Raw genomic sequence first — 15,436 nt, forward strand, 5'->3', positions numbered from 1 at the left:
GAGATAGGAAAGGAAGACAATTAAACCAAACAAAAAACAAAATCAGATAAGGGCAATGTTTCTACTGCAATCTAATATCCCATCCTTTGCATATAGCCCACATCAGGCCAGCACCAAAACGTCCCCTCCGTCCTCAGCCATACTGAACTACAAGCCTCAAGCGGGCAGGCAGAGCCCCGAGCTGCACAGCACAACACAGACCACCACAAACACGACAGCAAGCAGCTGAGACTTACTTGTATACTGGCTTACGGACACTCCTTCTCCTTCCGTCTGACCATCAGCCGCTACTGCAAATACCGTGAAATTGTATTTTGTCCCAGGGATTAACTCCGTAATTTCGGCTTCCTTGTCATGTGACGTCTTGTTCCTAACATTTGCAACCTCTATCCTGTACGTGTAGGAGTCCGAAGCATTGTCGTTCACCCTCCATGTCAAGTTGACAGATGTCACACCAACATCTGCTACCTTGAGGTCCAGAACTTGTCTGGGCTCTGGAAAGGCAAGAAAATAAACTGTCAAGACAGAGAAATGCAGAGAGTGGAAAAACCACAGTCACATTTCGCTATTCCACATAGATTAAGTGTTAATTGTAGCCATGCTGCACTTCTACAGTATCAGTGCCCTGCTTCCAATATCCAGGGACATATCTCAGGAAAAGCCACAGAAATTTTGGAGGAGATTCTCTTTATTTTATTTCACATACTAAAATCACTTGTTTCCACAATGGCTTCCCAGACAGACAGACAGACGGAATTCGGGGAAGGAAGCAGAATGCAGGACAGTGTTAGTCTCTTAGCTCAAGACTGTGCCCATGAGTGTCTTAATGTGAGCTTCCCAGCACAGCCTCTCTGGGACAGCAGAAGGAAACTGTGCATGCAACAGTGACCCACACTGGGGGGTCGAGGTCGACAAGTCCAAATCAGCATAAACACTGGGTAGACAAGACTCACCTTGGGCAGCTTAGACAAGCTCCGCTGAGTAGAAGCATCTCCAGGATACGCTGCCCCTAATTGCTCTGTATATGGACACTGCCTGTTCCCTTTCCATGCCTGAGCTCAACACATAAGACAGCTCTTCTGCCATCTGCCCCTCTGATCTGGGGAAAAGGTGCCAGAGCACAAAGCAGACAGAGCTGGCACCGCTCCTGGTAACGTGGTCCTAGGCAATGTCACAGCTCACAGAAGCCATGGGCCTCTGCGGACAGCTCAAAACAAGCTTTGAGATCACTAAGTCTCTGTGATCTCTGTGATCCTGGGCACTGGATCCTTGCACACCATGGCCTTTTATAAAACCTGATGACAACCTGCACCAAGAAGCACTGTATGGGGCCCATTCAGGCCTGATGTCCAGGCAAGGTCATGCTGTTGTAGCACCTGGACTTCTACATAGCTCATCATCTTGGACATTCAAGGCTAACTGCTCCACAGGCAACTCAGACACAGTCTCAGCCCTTTACCTTTTTGACAAGGACAGCCTGACATTCATGCTCACAGGAGCCTGGAGTAAAGCAACATGGCAATGTGAAACAGTAAAAAGTTGGAAATATAAGGAAAAAAAGCAGGGCTCTGTTACAAACTGCTTGTTTAGGCACTGATTTTGAGAGGCAGCGGTTCCTTACTTGTATACAGGCTTATGGACACTCCTTCTCCTTCCGTCTGACCATCAGCCGCTACTGCAAATACCGTGAAATTGTATTTTGTCCCAGGGATTAACTCCGTAATTTCAGCTTCCATGTCATCTGACGTCTTGTTCCTAACGGGGGTACCATTTGCAACCTCTATCCTGTACGTGTAGGAGTCCGAAGCATTGTCGTTCACCTTCCATGTCAAGTTGACAGATGTCACACCAACATCCACTACCTGGAGATCAAGAACTTTGCTGGGCTCTGGAAAGGCAAGACAACAATCCATCAACCTGTAACAATATCTGCTGACAAATGGGGACAAAAAAAAAAAAACAAAAACACAGGCACACCACTGCTTCACTCCCTTCATGCCACTCATCATACAGAGTGCATGGGCACCCAGCAACAGCACCAGATGCTCCCAGAGGCTCATCCATCAATGGGCTGTAAGGGAAAACTGCAAAAAAGAATAGTCATCTTGAGTGGGGTCTATCTCCATTTTGCCCTCCAAAGCAGGAGTGTGTAGCACCACTGTGCCAGCATTCCAGAGCTAGAAAGGTGTGCAAGAAGGAGGTGAGGGCCAAGGAGGAGATAGGAAAGGAAGACAATTAAACCAAACAAAAAACAAAATCAGATAAGGGCAATGTTTCTACTGCAATCTAATATCCCATCCTTTGCATATAGCCCACATCAGGCCAGCACCAAAACGTCCCCTCCGTCCTCAGCCATACTGAACTACAAGCCTCAAGCGGGCAGGCAGAGCCCCGAGCTGCACAGCACAACACAGACCACCACAAACACGACAGCAAGCAGCTGAGACTTACTTGTATACTGGCTTACGGACACTCCTTCTCCTTCCGTCTGACCATCAGCCGCTACTGCAAATACCGTGAAATTGTATTTTGTCCCAGGGATTAACTCCGTAATTTCGGCTTCCTTGTCATGTGACGTCTTGTTCCTAACATTTGCAACCTCTATCCTGTACGTGTAGGAGTCCGAAGCATTGTCGTTCACCCTCCATGTCAAGTTGACAGATGTCACACCAACATCTGCTACCTTGAGGTCCAGAACTTGTCTGGGCTCTGGAAAGGCAAGAAAATAAACTGTCAAGACAGAGTGTCCTGGTTTCAGTTAGGACAGAGTTAATTTTCCTCCTAGTAGCTGGCAGGGTGCTATGTTTTGGATTAGAATGAGAAGAGCGCTGATAACATGCTGATGTTTTAATTGTTGTAGAGCAGTGCTTACACCAAGCCAAGGACTTTTCAGCCTCTCTCTGTCCTGCTAGCGAGCAGGCTAGGGATGCAGCAGGAGCTGGGAGGGGACAGACCCAGGACAGCTGACCCAAACTGGCCAAAGGGGTATTCCATACCATCTGACGTCATGCTGAACAATATATAGGGGTGGCTAGCCGGGGTGGAGGAGGGGGCCAGCTGCTCGGGGATAGGCTGGGCATCGGTCAACGGGTGGTGAGCAATTGCATTGTGCATCACTTATTTCGTACACATTATTACTATTAATACTATTATTATTATTATTGTTGTTATTCTTTTCCCTGTCTTAATAAACTGTCTTTATCTCAACTCACAGACTTCACTTTCCCGTTTCTCTCCCCCATCCCGGAGAGGGAGGGGGGAGGGTGAGCGAACGGCTGTGTGGTGTTTGACTGCCAGCCGGGCTAAACCACAACACAGAGAAATGCAGAGAGTGGAAAAACCACAGTCACATTTCGCTATTCCACATAGATTAAGTGTTAATTGTAGCCATGCTGCACTTCTACAGTATCAGTGCCCTGCTTCCAATATCCAGGGACATATCTCAGGAAAAGCCACAGAAATTTTGGAGGAGATTCTCTTTATTTTATTTCACATACTAAAATCACTTGTTTCCACAATGGCTTCCCAGACAGACAGACAGACGGAATTCGGGGAAGGAAGCAGAATGCAGGACAGTGTTAGTCTCTTAGCTCAAGACTGTGCCCATGAGTGTCTTAATGTGAGCTTCCCAGCACAGCCTCTCTGGGACAGCAGAAGGAAACTGTGCATGCAACAGTGACCCACACTGGGGGGTCGAGGTCGACAAGTCCAAATCAGCATAAACACTGGGTAGACAAGACTCACCTTGGGCAGCTTAGACAAGCTCCGCTGAGTAGAAGCATCTCCAGGATACGCTGCCCCTAATTGCTCTGTATATGGACACTGCCTGTTCCCTTTCCATGCCTGAGCTCAACACATAAGACAGCTCTTCTGCCATCTGCCCCTCTGATCTGGGGAAAAGGTGCCAGAGCACAAAGCAGACAGAGCTGGCACCGCTCCTGGTAACGTGGTCCTAGGCAATGTCACAGCTCACAGAAGCCATGGGCCTCTGCGGACAGCTCAAAACAAGCTTTGAGATCACTAAGTCTCTGTGATCTCTGTGATCCTGGGCACTGGATCCTTGCACACCACGGCCTTTTATAAAACCTGATGACAACCTGCACCAAGAAGCACTGTATGGGGCCCATTCAGGCCTGATGTCCAGGCAAGGTCATGCTGTTGTAGCACCTGGACTTCTACATAGCTCATCATCTTGGACATTCAAGGCTAACTGCTCCACAGGCAACTCAGACACAGTCTCAGCCCTTTACCTTTTTGACAAGGACAGCCTGACATTCATGCTCACAGGAGCCTGGAGTAAAGCAACATGGCAATGTGAAACAGTAAAAAGTTGGAAATATAAGGAAAAAAAGCAGGGCTCTGTTACAAACTGCTTGTTTAGGCACTGATTTTGAGAGGCAGCGGTTCCTTACTTGTATACAGGCTTATGGACACTCCTTCTCCTTCCGTCTGACCATCAGCCGCTACTGCAAATACCGTGAAATTGTATTTTGTCCCAGGGATTAACTCCGTAATTTCAGCTTCCATGTCATCTGACGTCTTGTTCCTAACGGGGGTACCATTTGCAACCTCTATCCTGTACGTGTAGGAGTCCGAAGCATTGTCGTTCACCTTCCATGTCAAGTTGACAGATGTCACACCAACATCTACTACCTGGAGATCAAGAACTTTGCTGGGCTCTGGAAAGGCAAGACAACAATCCATCAACCTGTAACAATATCTGCTGACAAATGGGGACAAAAAAAAAAAAAAACACACAGGCACACCACTGCTTCACTCCCTTCATGCCACTCATCATACAGAGTGCACGGGCACCCAGCAACAGCACCAGATGCTCCCAGAGGCTCGTCCATCAACAGGCCTGGGAGGCAAGAGTAAGGAAGAAGCATCTCCAGTGGGATTCACCTCCCACTCCTTCAGAAGCAGAAGCACGCACCACCACCGTGCCAGCGCTCCCAGGGCTTCTCTTGGGAGCCCAGAGAGGTGCGCGGGAAGGAGACAAGCGTGCAGGGGAAGGTGCCGAAGAAGAAGGTGGTGCACCTCGGCACCGCCTGAGGGAAGGAAGATAAATGATTGCTGGAAGAGAAACAGAAGTGATCACCCAGGACCACCCTGATCCTTTTCCACTGCGCAGGCCCCAACCTCGCTCCCAGGGCTGGAAGAACAGAGAACACCTCCCCACAATCTCTCTGCGGCACTCTGTTCTATGTGCCTCTGCCAACCAGGGTCAGCAGTCGTCACCGACAGGCAGCGTGGAGAGATTCTCGGAATCAACAGCAAAGCCAGGAGCACATTCACACGCACGTTTCAGGACAACACGAATGACAAGAGCCAGCATCGGTTTCCTTTGAAATACAGCCTGGGGAAGGACCAGGCTGTGCTACAGCCTTGCAGGCCAGCTCTGAAACCGGCCCTCCAACACCGTGCGTTCAGACGTAGGACACTCAGCACAGCAAGGTGCTCAATGGCCAAAGCAGTTCTCCTCAACTAGCACTGCCCAAAGCTCACGCTCCTGCTGGAGCCTGATGGCAGACACGGGACCCCACATCACAGAAACTCCCCACGTGCAATCTGGTTTGTGCATAGGAGCATTTAAAACAGGGGTCTGAAGCCCACAGTTCCTAGAATTTTTATTTTTAATTCCATTCTTAATAGCATTTTACAATAAAATAAAATGAAATCTCAAAATGCAATTTAAAAATTTAAAATAGAATTAAAAAAAAAACAACGTCCACTTCCCCTCCAAACTTAGGGAAGATAGGTCCTCAAGAAAAATCTCTATGCTGCAAGCTTTAGTGACTGGTTTCACCAACTGCTTACTACCAAGGTTATGCTTCTTCTGCATTCTAACCTCCCATGCTTGGCATATAGCCCACATCAGGCTCCAGCACCAAAACATCCCCTCTGTCCATAGCCATACTGAACTACAAGCCTCAAGCGGGCAGGCAGAGCCCCGAGCTGCACAGCACAACACAGACCACCACAAACACGACAGCAAGCAGCTGAGACTTACTTGTATACTGGCTTACGGACACTCCTTCTCCTTCCGTCTGACCATCAGCCGCTACTGCAAATACCGTGAAATTGTATTTTGTCCCAGGGATTAACTCCGTAATTTTGGCTTCCTTGACATTTGACGTCTTGTTCCTAACATGGGTACCATTTGCAACCTCTATCCTGTACGTGTAGGAGTCCGAAGCATTGTCATTCACCCTCCATGTCAAGTTGACAGATGTCACACCAACATCTGCTACCTGGAGATCAAGAACTTGTCTGGGCTCTGGAAAGGCAAGAAAATATACTGTCAAGACAGAGAAATGCAGGGAGTGGAAAAACTATTATATTTTCCTCAACCAATTACTATTTTAATTAAGACATTCTTTTATGTTGTATGGCATGATTGCTAGCTCTATGATCTTCCTCCAACTCCTGAAGACTCACTTCATCTCAAAAATTAAAACAGTCTTGGTGCAACAGTGGTGACTTCCATACCTTAGTTGTCAGTTTCATGCAAGCTGCTGAGAAAGAATTGCCCATACAACTTTTTTTTTTTCCTTTTCCTAAGCTATCTATCCTAAAGAGAAGAGCTGCAAGATTCACAAAACTCTCCTCTAGATGCAAGGTAGGTTATTTCAGTTGTACTCCATCACATATATATTTCAAATCTCTAGGTCACATATTTGAACTGCTGCAGCTGTACTGTAAAAATTTGCCATAATAAGCAGGGAAGGGAACCCAAGTGTAATTGTGATAAAACTATTTCAAGGCCATCCTACAATCACATTGTTCAGTTACACTCTTAGTCAGTTGTGTAGATCATTTTTTTTTGCTCATTCTCTACTCCAGTAAAGCAGTTGGATCCACTTCCTGCCACGATCCTTGCACTGTGAACTACAGTTTTGACTTAAAATGCTAACGTAGTGTAAAAGCACAGAATACACTACAGGTTCACATTCCAGTGGCATTCCAAGTCACTTACGTGTTACACTGTTCCGATCACTTATTGCCTCACCAGGTAGTGGACCATCCCCTGATGATCTTTTGTTCCTACTTGTAGAGTTTACTGATAAATCATCATTACTACTGGTTCCCATGTCTGCAATTAAGTTTTTTGATCTGCAATCCTCAGTGCCTGAAAGGAAAAAAAAATACAAGGCAGTAAGTATCTTTACAAGGCAGTAAGTATCTTTACAAAACTTCTGGTTTCCCCATGTGAAAAAATATAGCCATTTACAGATATCCTGCAGAGAGACAGACTCCTCTATTTTTTCAATTTGTTCTCCTACAGAGATTTCATTGCACATTTCCTGGTTTTACCACTTTTAACTTTTGTCAGACAATTTATATTAGATTAAGAAATTGCCACATTACTTCAGATATTCAGTGACTCAACTCATAGTTTGAATGAAGGCTACCATGATCTGCTCTGTACAGTTTTGTTTAAAAAGAACTGAATGAACTTACAGGCACAGTCTGTATGTGCACTGTTATTATGTAAAGCTAGCTGCTTTACTGAACCTGGCATAGCAACTTTATCTCTTAGCCTTAGTGTATGAGAGAAAAAAAATTAAAAAATTCTGGTATTCACATACTGTTCCCACAAGGCAGATATGATATAGCTACAGAAAACTTTAGGTTGACATAGTGCAGCCCAATGTGAGGAGAGAGTTGATTCAGCTCTTTCAGTAACAATACACAGAAAAACTGCTATCTTAGTTGAAGCTGTGATATTGTTACATGAGCAATACGCACTGCAAGCACGCTTAGGAAAGGTGACTGTGAGCATCAGGATTCCTAGTCCTGGAGCAGCATGGGTTTGGACAGAATCCCAACAGAACAGTTGTTTCTCAGTTTAATCGAAACCGATACACATGCAGGTTCACATGAAAGTGAAAGCAAAGAAAATACTATGAGCCAAACTCACTCACAATTTAAAGCTCCTTCAGAACTATATACAGTTTAAAGCAGTGTAAAATGTGAGTTTGTCTCTCCCATTTTAGTTTGGTCCTGAAACTTAACGGCTAACTCATTTAAGTCTGATGTTTGGTATTAAGGTAGATCTCATCTGCAAGTAATTTTGGAAATTAGTGACACATGAAGTGTTGTCATCTTGGTAAGCACAGCAGTTGCTATACCTACTTCAAAAAATCCTCAAAGCATCACTTTGGGAGTCATTTTTGCTCTGAGTCGTTTGTTTTGTTTTGACGTATATTTTCGTCTTTCTAACTACGTTAAACCTGTATTTGATTTTACCAGAACCCTTTACAAACTGAAAAGCAAAAATGGATTAAAATGCTCGTTTATGTCCTTATTCTTAAATGTCCTTTTTTGTGTACTTATATGGGATTTTTGTGTCCTTTTATGTCCTTATCCTTAAATGCACTGCTTGAATTATGGTGACTAAATATGAGTTTATATTTTTGAATGCTTTTTATAAAAAATACTTTCAGCAGTTTTTTTTTAAATACTTAGCTGATGCTGTTTGACCTTTCAAAAGAAAAAGAGGACAGCAAAAGTTATGTACAAAAAAAAAATACATAATTGAGTAACAGAATAATACTTACAGGCAATTGTACATCTGACCTGGAAAACAAAAAGAAATAACAGAAATTAAAACTTTAAAACTACTGGAGGCTCAAATAAAATAAGGACTGTTTAAAAGTAACAGGTAGTACAAAAAAATCAGTTTAAAAAAAAAGAAAGTATTGTTTCACTACACACTTCTCAACCTGCAAAAGAAATACCTAAAAATCTATTAACAAAAACAATGTCAAAAGCATTCTGATCAATTAGAGAGAAAAAGTAAACGCGCTGGTAAAACGTTAGTTTCCATATTTTTTTCCTCTAACCAGACAAAGTTTATTTTGTCAAAAACCTGGCTTAGCATATGGTGGCTATTTTGCACATAGAAATTTAAAAACAAATCCCAGATCTTAATTAAGAGACTTAAGTTACCCTCAATACCATCCCACAAAAAGAGGCAGATGAGACTGATAGAGTTTTTATTCATAGGGATTTTTCTTTCATCCTATGGCTGCATAAACTTTATTATTACTTCTCACAAAAGAGCATTTTTCATTTTCTGAAACAATTCAGTGAATTCAAAATTCAAAAGTATTTAGTATATATTCTGAAAACTAGTTTATCTATGTGTACATACACACAAAATATCAGCAGTTGCCTATTAATTACAACCTGAAACTACTCTGCTAGAAACACTGACAGGCACAGAAGAATTTTGCTTTGAAAACGTTTTTAGTCTTTCAACTTCATGCTTTTACTCCCAAGCAAGCCATTTCCCTTCCTGCCAGTCCCCACGCAAACTGCCCTATAAATTTTCTTCATCTCCCGCCAGGTGGCAGCACAAAATACTCCTAAAGGAGCGCACTAAAACACCAGACAGGGGTCTGAAGGCACTTGAGAGAAAAATAGTGATTTCCTGGAACTCACAGCCAGCTGACGCCAACCGACTGCGGCAGTCACTTTTGTCAGGCAACAAACACAAGATTGCTTCAGCAGTCATAGTGGGAATTAAATACAACCATTCACCTTGCAAAGATGCACATGAGAAGGCAAAGGCAAGCAGGGAGAGGTACGCGTCCCAAGAACACGTGGGGCCCCAGCACAGTGCTGGGGACCAGCAGATCACGGTTCCCTTGTGTCACAAGGGCTTGCAGGCATGGGAGGTTTCTGGCCACGCACCTCTGGGTCTTCCAGCATTATGGTGTGGGCAGTCAGAGGCTGTCTCCATCCCCGACTGCTCAGGTGGTGCCTGCAGAAGGGCTGGCCCTCACAATGAGTTGCTTCTAGAAAATCTGATTTAGCTTTATGCTGGATGATGCCTTACCCACCCAAAGCACTAAACCTGCTGATAGCAAAGGTTGACACATTTATCTGAAGCACTTCAAGTTTTGTCTCATTTTCTTTTTCCACTCTGTTTTCTTAGACGAGGTTGCTACCACCCAACAATGCGATGAGTGAGCAATGGCCCTGAGCAACCTGCTCCTGGTGACCCTGCTTCAGGCGGGGAGGTAGATTTGATTATCTCCAGGGTCCCTTCCACCCTCGCCCATTCCATTTCTGAGCTTCCACAAGCTAACTAGAAATAAGCGGCTATATTGTGACAACACAACATAGAGCTTGAATCCCAAATTGCTCGCCCCTCAGCTCTGCTGTTGCCACAACCAGCTCCAGCAGCAACAAGGTCACAGGCCCTGGAAGACACACTCTCAAAAAGTTAGAGGATACCATTAAGTCTTGTTCTTCGTATAAGTGGCTACAAAGCCTGCACTCTGCAAAGTTGAGGCAGACATGCTGACTAGAAGAAACACAGCAGAAGGAAACCCTTCAGCTTTACAATAGTGAGAAATGCAGTAGAAGAGACCCCCAGCCTGCGATGGTGTCAGTACTGCAGCAAAATGTTCAGCTGCGCTTTCTAAGCAAAAAAGCGCTTGTAAGAGGCAAAGAACCAACCCCTGATCTTCTCCAGTGCAGTCCCGCAGACAACTCAGGACACAAAGGACAATACTCGGGTTCACACCTCCTACATACAAATTCAACAGTCATTGTCAACCTTTCTGAATATTTGAGAGCCCAGTCAAATCACTAGGCCTTTAGGAAGTGAAGAAACGTGTTCATTTGCACTCAGGTCAAGAGTCCTTCTGTATTCTTTCACAAACAAGTGGCCAAGGAAGAAGTGACTACGAAGGGAAAAGCCACTCAAAGGCAGGAAAACAGCCCTGTGCAGCGTTCCAAGTACAAGCGCTGAGCTACCTGGAAACAGCTGCTGAATGATGAGCAAGAGGTGAGATTCCCTGAAAGGCAGGGCAATCTAGAAGCAAAGCCAGAAAGATGCTGTGCTTAATAAGAAAGGAAAATTGCAAAAAGAAAAAGAACAATGTAAAATGAAACAGAACTGTGTATGTCACAGTGATTTCTACAGCCCCACAGGCAAAACAGCAACAGCCTGACATCACTCACAACCTGTCATTAAGTTATTCTCTCTTCTGTAAAAACCACCTGAAGATGCCAGGGTTCTTGAATTTTAACGTTTCTCAGTTCCTTCTCCTAAAGTTTGAGTTCAGGCATAGGGCATCCTTCCTGAGCAACAGGAAAAACAGACATTAGATGACTGAGAAATAGCTATGCCACTACCAAGCCCCTCACACCCCTGTTTCCTACCTCTCCATTTCTTCCCTGTCTGCCCAAACAATACGCACATTAATTCCTGGTTTGCCCCCAGCTACGACCATCTGATCTAACAGCAACTTACTACCAAGCTGCCACGAACTCAGTTGTACAGTCATGCGTTGGTTTTGTTAATGATGCTCAAGCAACAGAAGGAAAGTTGTGCTAAAACTTCTGTCTTGTGATGAACGAACGTCTTCCTGGCATTTTATTTGCTTTTGTTCATCACAGACTTCAGCAATCTCGCAATACCCCTCTGACTTTCCAGAAACCTACATACTAACCAAATTGAACAAAGCACACCCTGCTGGCAGCAGACAGCCCTCCTTCTGAAACCCAAAACCACGCAAAACAAATGATCCCATTCCCGAGCGTCAGCCTGCCTGACTCAGTCATTCCGTGCTGTATTTTTCAACAAGCCATCGACTTAACTGTTCTCCAGCCTCCTGTTATTACTTAATGAAATGCTATTTATACAAAACATTTGTTTATTATTTCAGAGGATATTCATGCTGAACACCTGATTCTCCTTGGGTTCACACCTGACATGCCCAGAGCCGTGCCAATTCCACTTCACTCATGTACGGAGCTGTTCCCACGCCCTCCTCCCCTCCCCAGACAGCGGGAATGTGCAGGGGAGAACATCTCTCCCCAAGAAAAGCTAGGAAATATTCAACATCAAACAAACAAAAAGACAGCAAAATGTGAAACAGTGAACATTTCAACTGAACAACAGGAGAGGTGTGTATACACAAACTCATCGCTGTCATCAGCTACGGCAAATGAATCTTTTCACACGTCACACAGCAACACGCAGTCTGACCAGAGGCGTGTGCTTTGCAGGGCAGCTGAAGAATTCATCTGCAATCACATGAGGTCTGTCCTGCGCTCCTCATTTGTTTTGTGGGGTGTAAGAACTGCAGGACTCAGCTCCATCCTCCTCAGGTAGACTGTCACATCACTGAGGAATCATTATTATTTTCACAGGTAATTTTACCAATGAAGAAACTAAGATGGGCTGAGGGAAAACGTTTTCAAAAATTCTATGTGACTGAGAAGCCAAAGCTGCACTGATGTTTTCTAAGACTCAAAGCTTTTCAAGAGTAGGATCTGAAATGTGCCTGCCATACAGGAGCACCAGAGTAACCACGGGAACTGGGCAGCAGCAGGAAGGCCAGTGGTGCCTCTCCTTCTGCTGGCAGCAAGACTTTGGATTGACTCTACAACTTCTCTCTACAACTACCTGAAAGAAAGGTGTGGGGATCTGGAGGTCAGCCTCTTCTCACAGATAACTAGGAATAGGACAAGAGGGAATGGCCTTGAGTTGCACCAGGGTAGGTTCAGGTTGGAAATTAGGAGACATTTCTTCTCAGAAAGAGCAGTCAGGCATTGAAATGGGTTGCCCAGGAATGTGGTAGAGTCACCGTCCCTGGGGGTGTTCAAGGAAAGGTTGGACATGGTGCTTAGAGTCATGGCTTAGTGGGTGACATTGGTGGATGGCTGAACCAGATGATCTTGGAAGCCCTTTCCAACCTTACTGATTATAGGATTCCACGATTCCAACTAGGCTGTGCTGCCAAACTGCACCCTCCAGCAAAGTTTGGGTTCCTGCACAGGGGGAAAACCCTCGTCGACAGCAACCCACCTGCCTGGGGTGCTCCAGTTTCCAAAACAAACAGCGTGGTCTGGTTCATGTAAATAGAGGGTTAGGAAGTTGGCTCTAGAGTCAAAGTGTGAGCAAACCAAAACATCCTAACCAAGAAAACCCCTTAGCCACAAATCTTTCCTGAGAAGACACTTGAGGCTGCTGCTTACTATTTCATGTGGGCTCACCAGTGTGTGCCTTGTGACTCAGATGCAAAAAGCCAGGAAGCTGCTCACACCCCTCTCACAGCTAACGATCTTTCACACCTGTACCTTCTGATCTTCTCTTCTCCACCCACCCATCCTCTCAGGTTTGGAAGAGTTCTACACAAATACCACCAAGCTGTCATTACTGTCATCTCCAAATTCCTTCTCAAAGCCCCTTCACAACAGCAATCGCAATCAGACCATTGGCTAATTAAGCTCAGTGCCCACCGAACTTGATCTCGCTTCCTTTTTTCCCCTGCTGTGTGCACCTACTACTAGCTGTCCCACACCCATGACTGTGGGCTTTTAGGGCAAGCCAACACACTGAAATCATCACAATAGTTTTAAGACTCCAGGCTTTGCTGAAGTTAGCAGCCATCGCTGCCCAGCTGACAAATACTAACTAGCAAAGCCACGACTCCAATGCTTGTAGTCTTCTCTGACACCTCAGATATTTCATACTTGGCACAGGTTTATTCAGAAAGCATTCCAACAGAAAGGTTTCACTCTAAGTCACACAAAATAAGTGAAAACTAAAGCCAGGAATGCCACCATGAAGCCCTGCAACGCTGATGGTGAGATTGCCCAGGTATTGCATCCACAGACTGACAAGGCCCTCCAATAATTGCTCATTTTCTAGGACTTGTAAGGCATTGACTGCTGCTCCAGCTAGGTACATGTTCCCACTGCATTGGGAGTATAGAATCTAGACCAGCAGGACGTGTTTCTGCAGGAGGTAACAGTCCAAAAGGCTGGCTGCGATTTGGACAGATGCAACATTCTTGTCTCTTTCAACCCATCTCAGGGCTGTTTCACCTTATTCATTTCCACGTTATTGCCAAATCAATGGATTTTGTAGGCTTACAGCACAGGGCAATCAAAATGAGATTACATGAACTGGGACTTAAAACCATGTCCCACTCATTAGGCATGAATGAACCTATATGAGCCTACTTCAAATACCATGCCTTACTTTGGCAATTTCTGGCTTCGGGGGCAAAAAAAAAAAAAAAAAAAAAGATCATAACAGAAAATGAACTGAAACATACTGCCACAGTCTCTTGCCTTATTTTCTAATTTCTTCCTAAAATGTCATAAGTCTTTAATTCCAAAACGCTTCTCTGCATTTAAGCAAAGTCTATGCACACAAATCATTGTACTGTTACACCGTTGTAGAATGCATAGTAATTCACAAAGCCTAAATGCAATTAAAGGTATGCCAAGCCAAGGAAAGCATTTCCCCTCATGCTTACAGTATTCAAAGAAAAAAGGCAATGCAGCTTAAGCCAGCGTGTGTAGATTGGCTCCAAGCTATGCTAACAGTCCAGAGCTCTCAGCAATTTCAGTGGCATGGGTAAATTCTCAGCCTACCTGCATCAAGTCCTTATTACTTGAATGGGAAAATAGGAGGCAATTGGAGGCTAAGGCAGAAGCTAACCTTTAATTAAGTTATAAAGTTTCATTTAACATTATTTTCTGGATTTGGTGCAAGTTTATTGGTGGTGGTGGTAGTAGTGGTTTGGGGGTGTTTTTATTTATTTATTTTTTTCCCCAATGTATTTTTATTCTGCTAAATCATTCTAACTGTAACCCACAATAGGTTTTTTGATTTAAAGTAGCTCTAGATGAACTCAATAACACGACATATTCTCTTTCAAAGCAAAACTGAAGATACGCTGCAGTGAGTGTCAGCTCTAAATGTATCCTCTGGTATCTTAGGCAGGCACTCATGGCACATCCACAAAAAAAAACATTTCACAGAGTGGTTTAAGAGGGTTTATCCTGGGGGGAAAGCTCAAGTTTTAGAAGCAGAATTCAAGTTTTTGTGAGATATTTGGAGTCTTCATTTAACCCTAAATGAACAGCAATGCTAACAAGACTGCATGGGGCTAGCTGGAGGTCCAAAATCCAGAAGAAAGAAAAATGAGCTGATGTTTGCTATTAATTGGGTAGGGCTGGGCCCCCTTCTGACACCATGTTGTTTTAGGAAGCTATGCAAAACCCTAAAGCAGTTAATAGCCATACACAACTGTGCATAGGTTATTTTGAGATGTTATGCAGTTATGTGGAAGAAGGAAGACTATTTCCACTTTACAAATACTTGTATTTGACCCCTGACACTTCTAAATTCTGTCTTCCCCGAAGCAAGCTTTTCTCCAAAGAGGGACCAAATATAATTTTTTTCACTGACTTATGAAAAAGTTTGAGATTCTGTTTTGTGCAGCACCTCCAGTGAACTAAAAATGCTGCGAAAGACAAAGCCTTGTAGAAAAGCCAAGATGAGACACTGAATGAAAATTCACAGTGAAATATACTGGAGAAAATCTTTCCTTCCTCTCCTGGCTTTTCTCTGTATTTGACCTGTATCTGCTTCTCAGATGGCTAACCTAGGAGTGAG

General features: G+C 44.3%; 1 protein-coding gene across 18 annotated transcripts in view; it reads right to left on the reverse strand.

Moving 5' to 3' along the window:
• The window catches only part of PTPRJ (protein tyrosine phosphatase receptor type J), an 87,381-nt gene that overhangs the window by 21,773 nt on the left and 50,172 nt on the right, over positions 1-15,436 (reverse strand). For 8 of the 18 annotated variants that reach the window (XM_040560163.1, XM_040560164.1, XM_040560179.1 and 5 more), the window contains 7 exons: positions 8,565-8,583; positions 6,980-7,132; positions 6,014-6,280; positions 4,413-4,679; positions 2,452-2,709; positions 1,622-1,888; positions 237-494 (listed from right to left, as the gene is read on the reverse strand). In XM_040560163.1, coding sequence (XP_040416097.1) covers positions 237-494; positions 1,622-1,888; positions 2,452-2,709; positions 4,413-4,679; positions 6,014-6,280; positions 6,980-7,132; positions 8,565-8,583 — 1,489 coding nt within the window. The remainder of the gene's footprint in view (positions 1-236; positions 495-1,621; positions 1,889-2,451; positions 2,710-4,412; positions 4,680-6,013; positions 6,281-6,979; positions 7,133-8,564; positions 8,584-15,436) is intronic. The other 10 variants (XM_040560173.1, XM_040560171.1, XM_040560166.1 and 7 more) reach the window with 9 other exon arrangements.

Source organism: Cygnus olor, chromosome 5, assembly GCF_009769625.2.
Source record: "Cygnus olor isolate bCygOlo1 chromosome 5, bCygOlo1.pri.v2, whole genome shotgun sequence".
Classification (NCBI taxonomy): Eukaryota; Metazoa; Chordata; class Aves; order Anseriformes; family Anatidae; genus Cygnus; species Cygnus olor.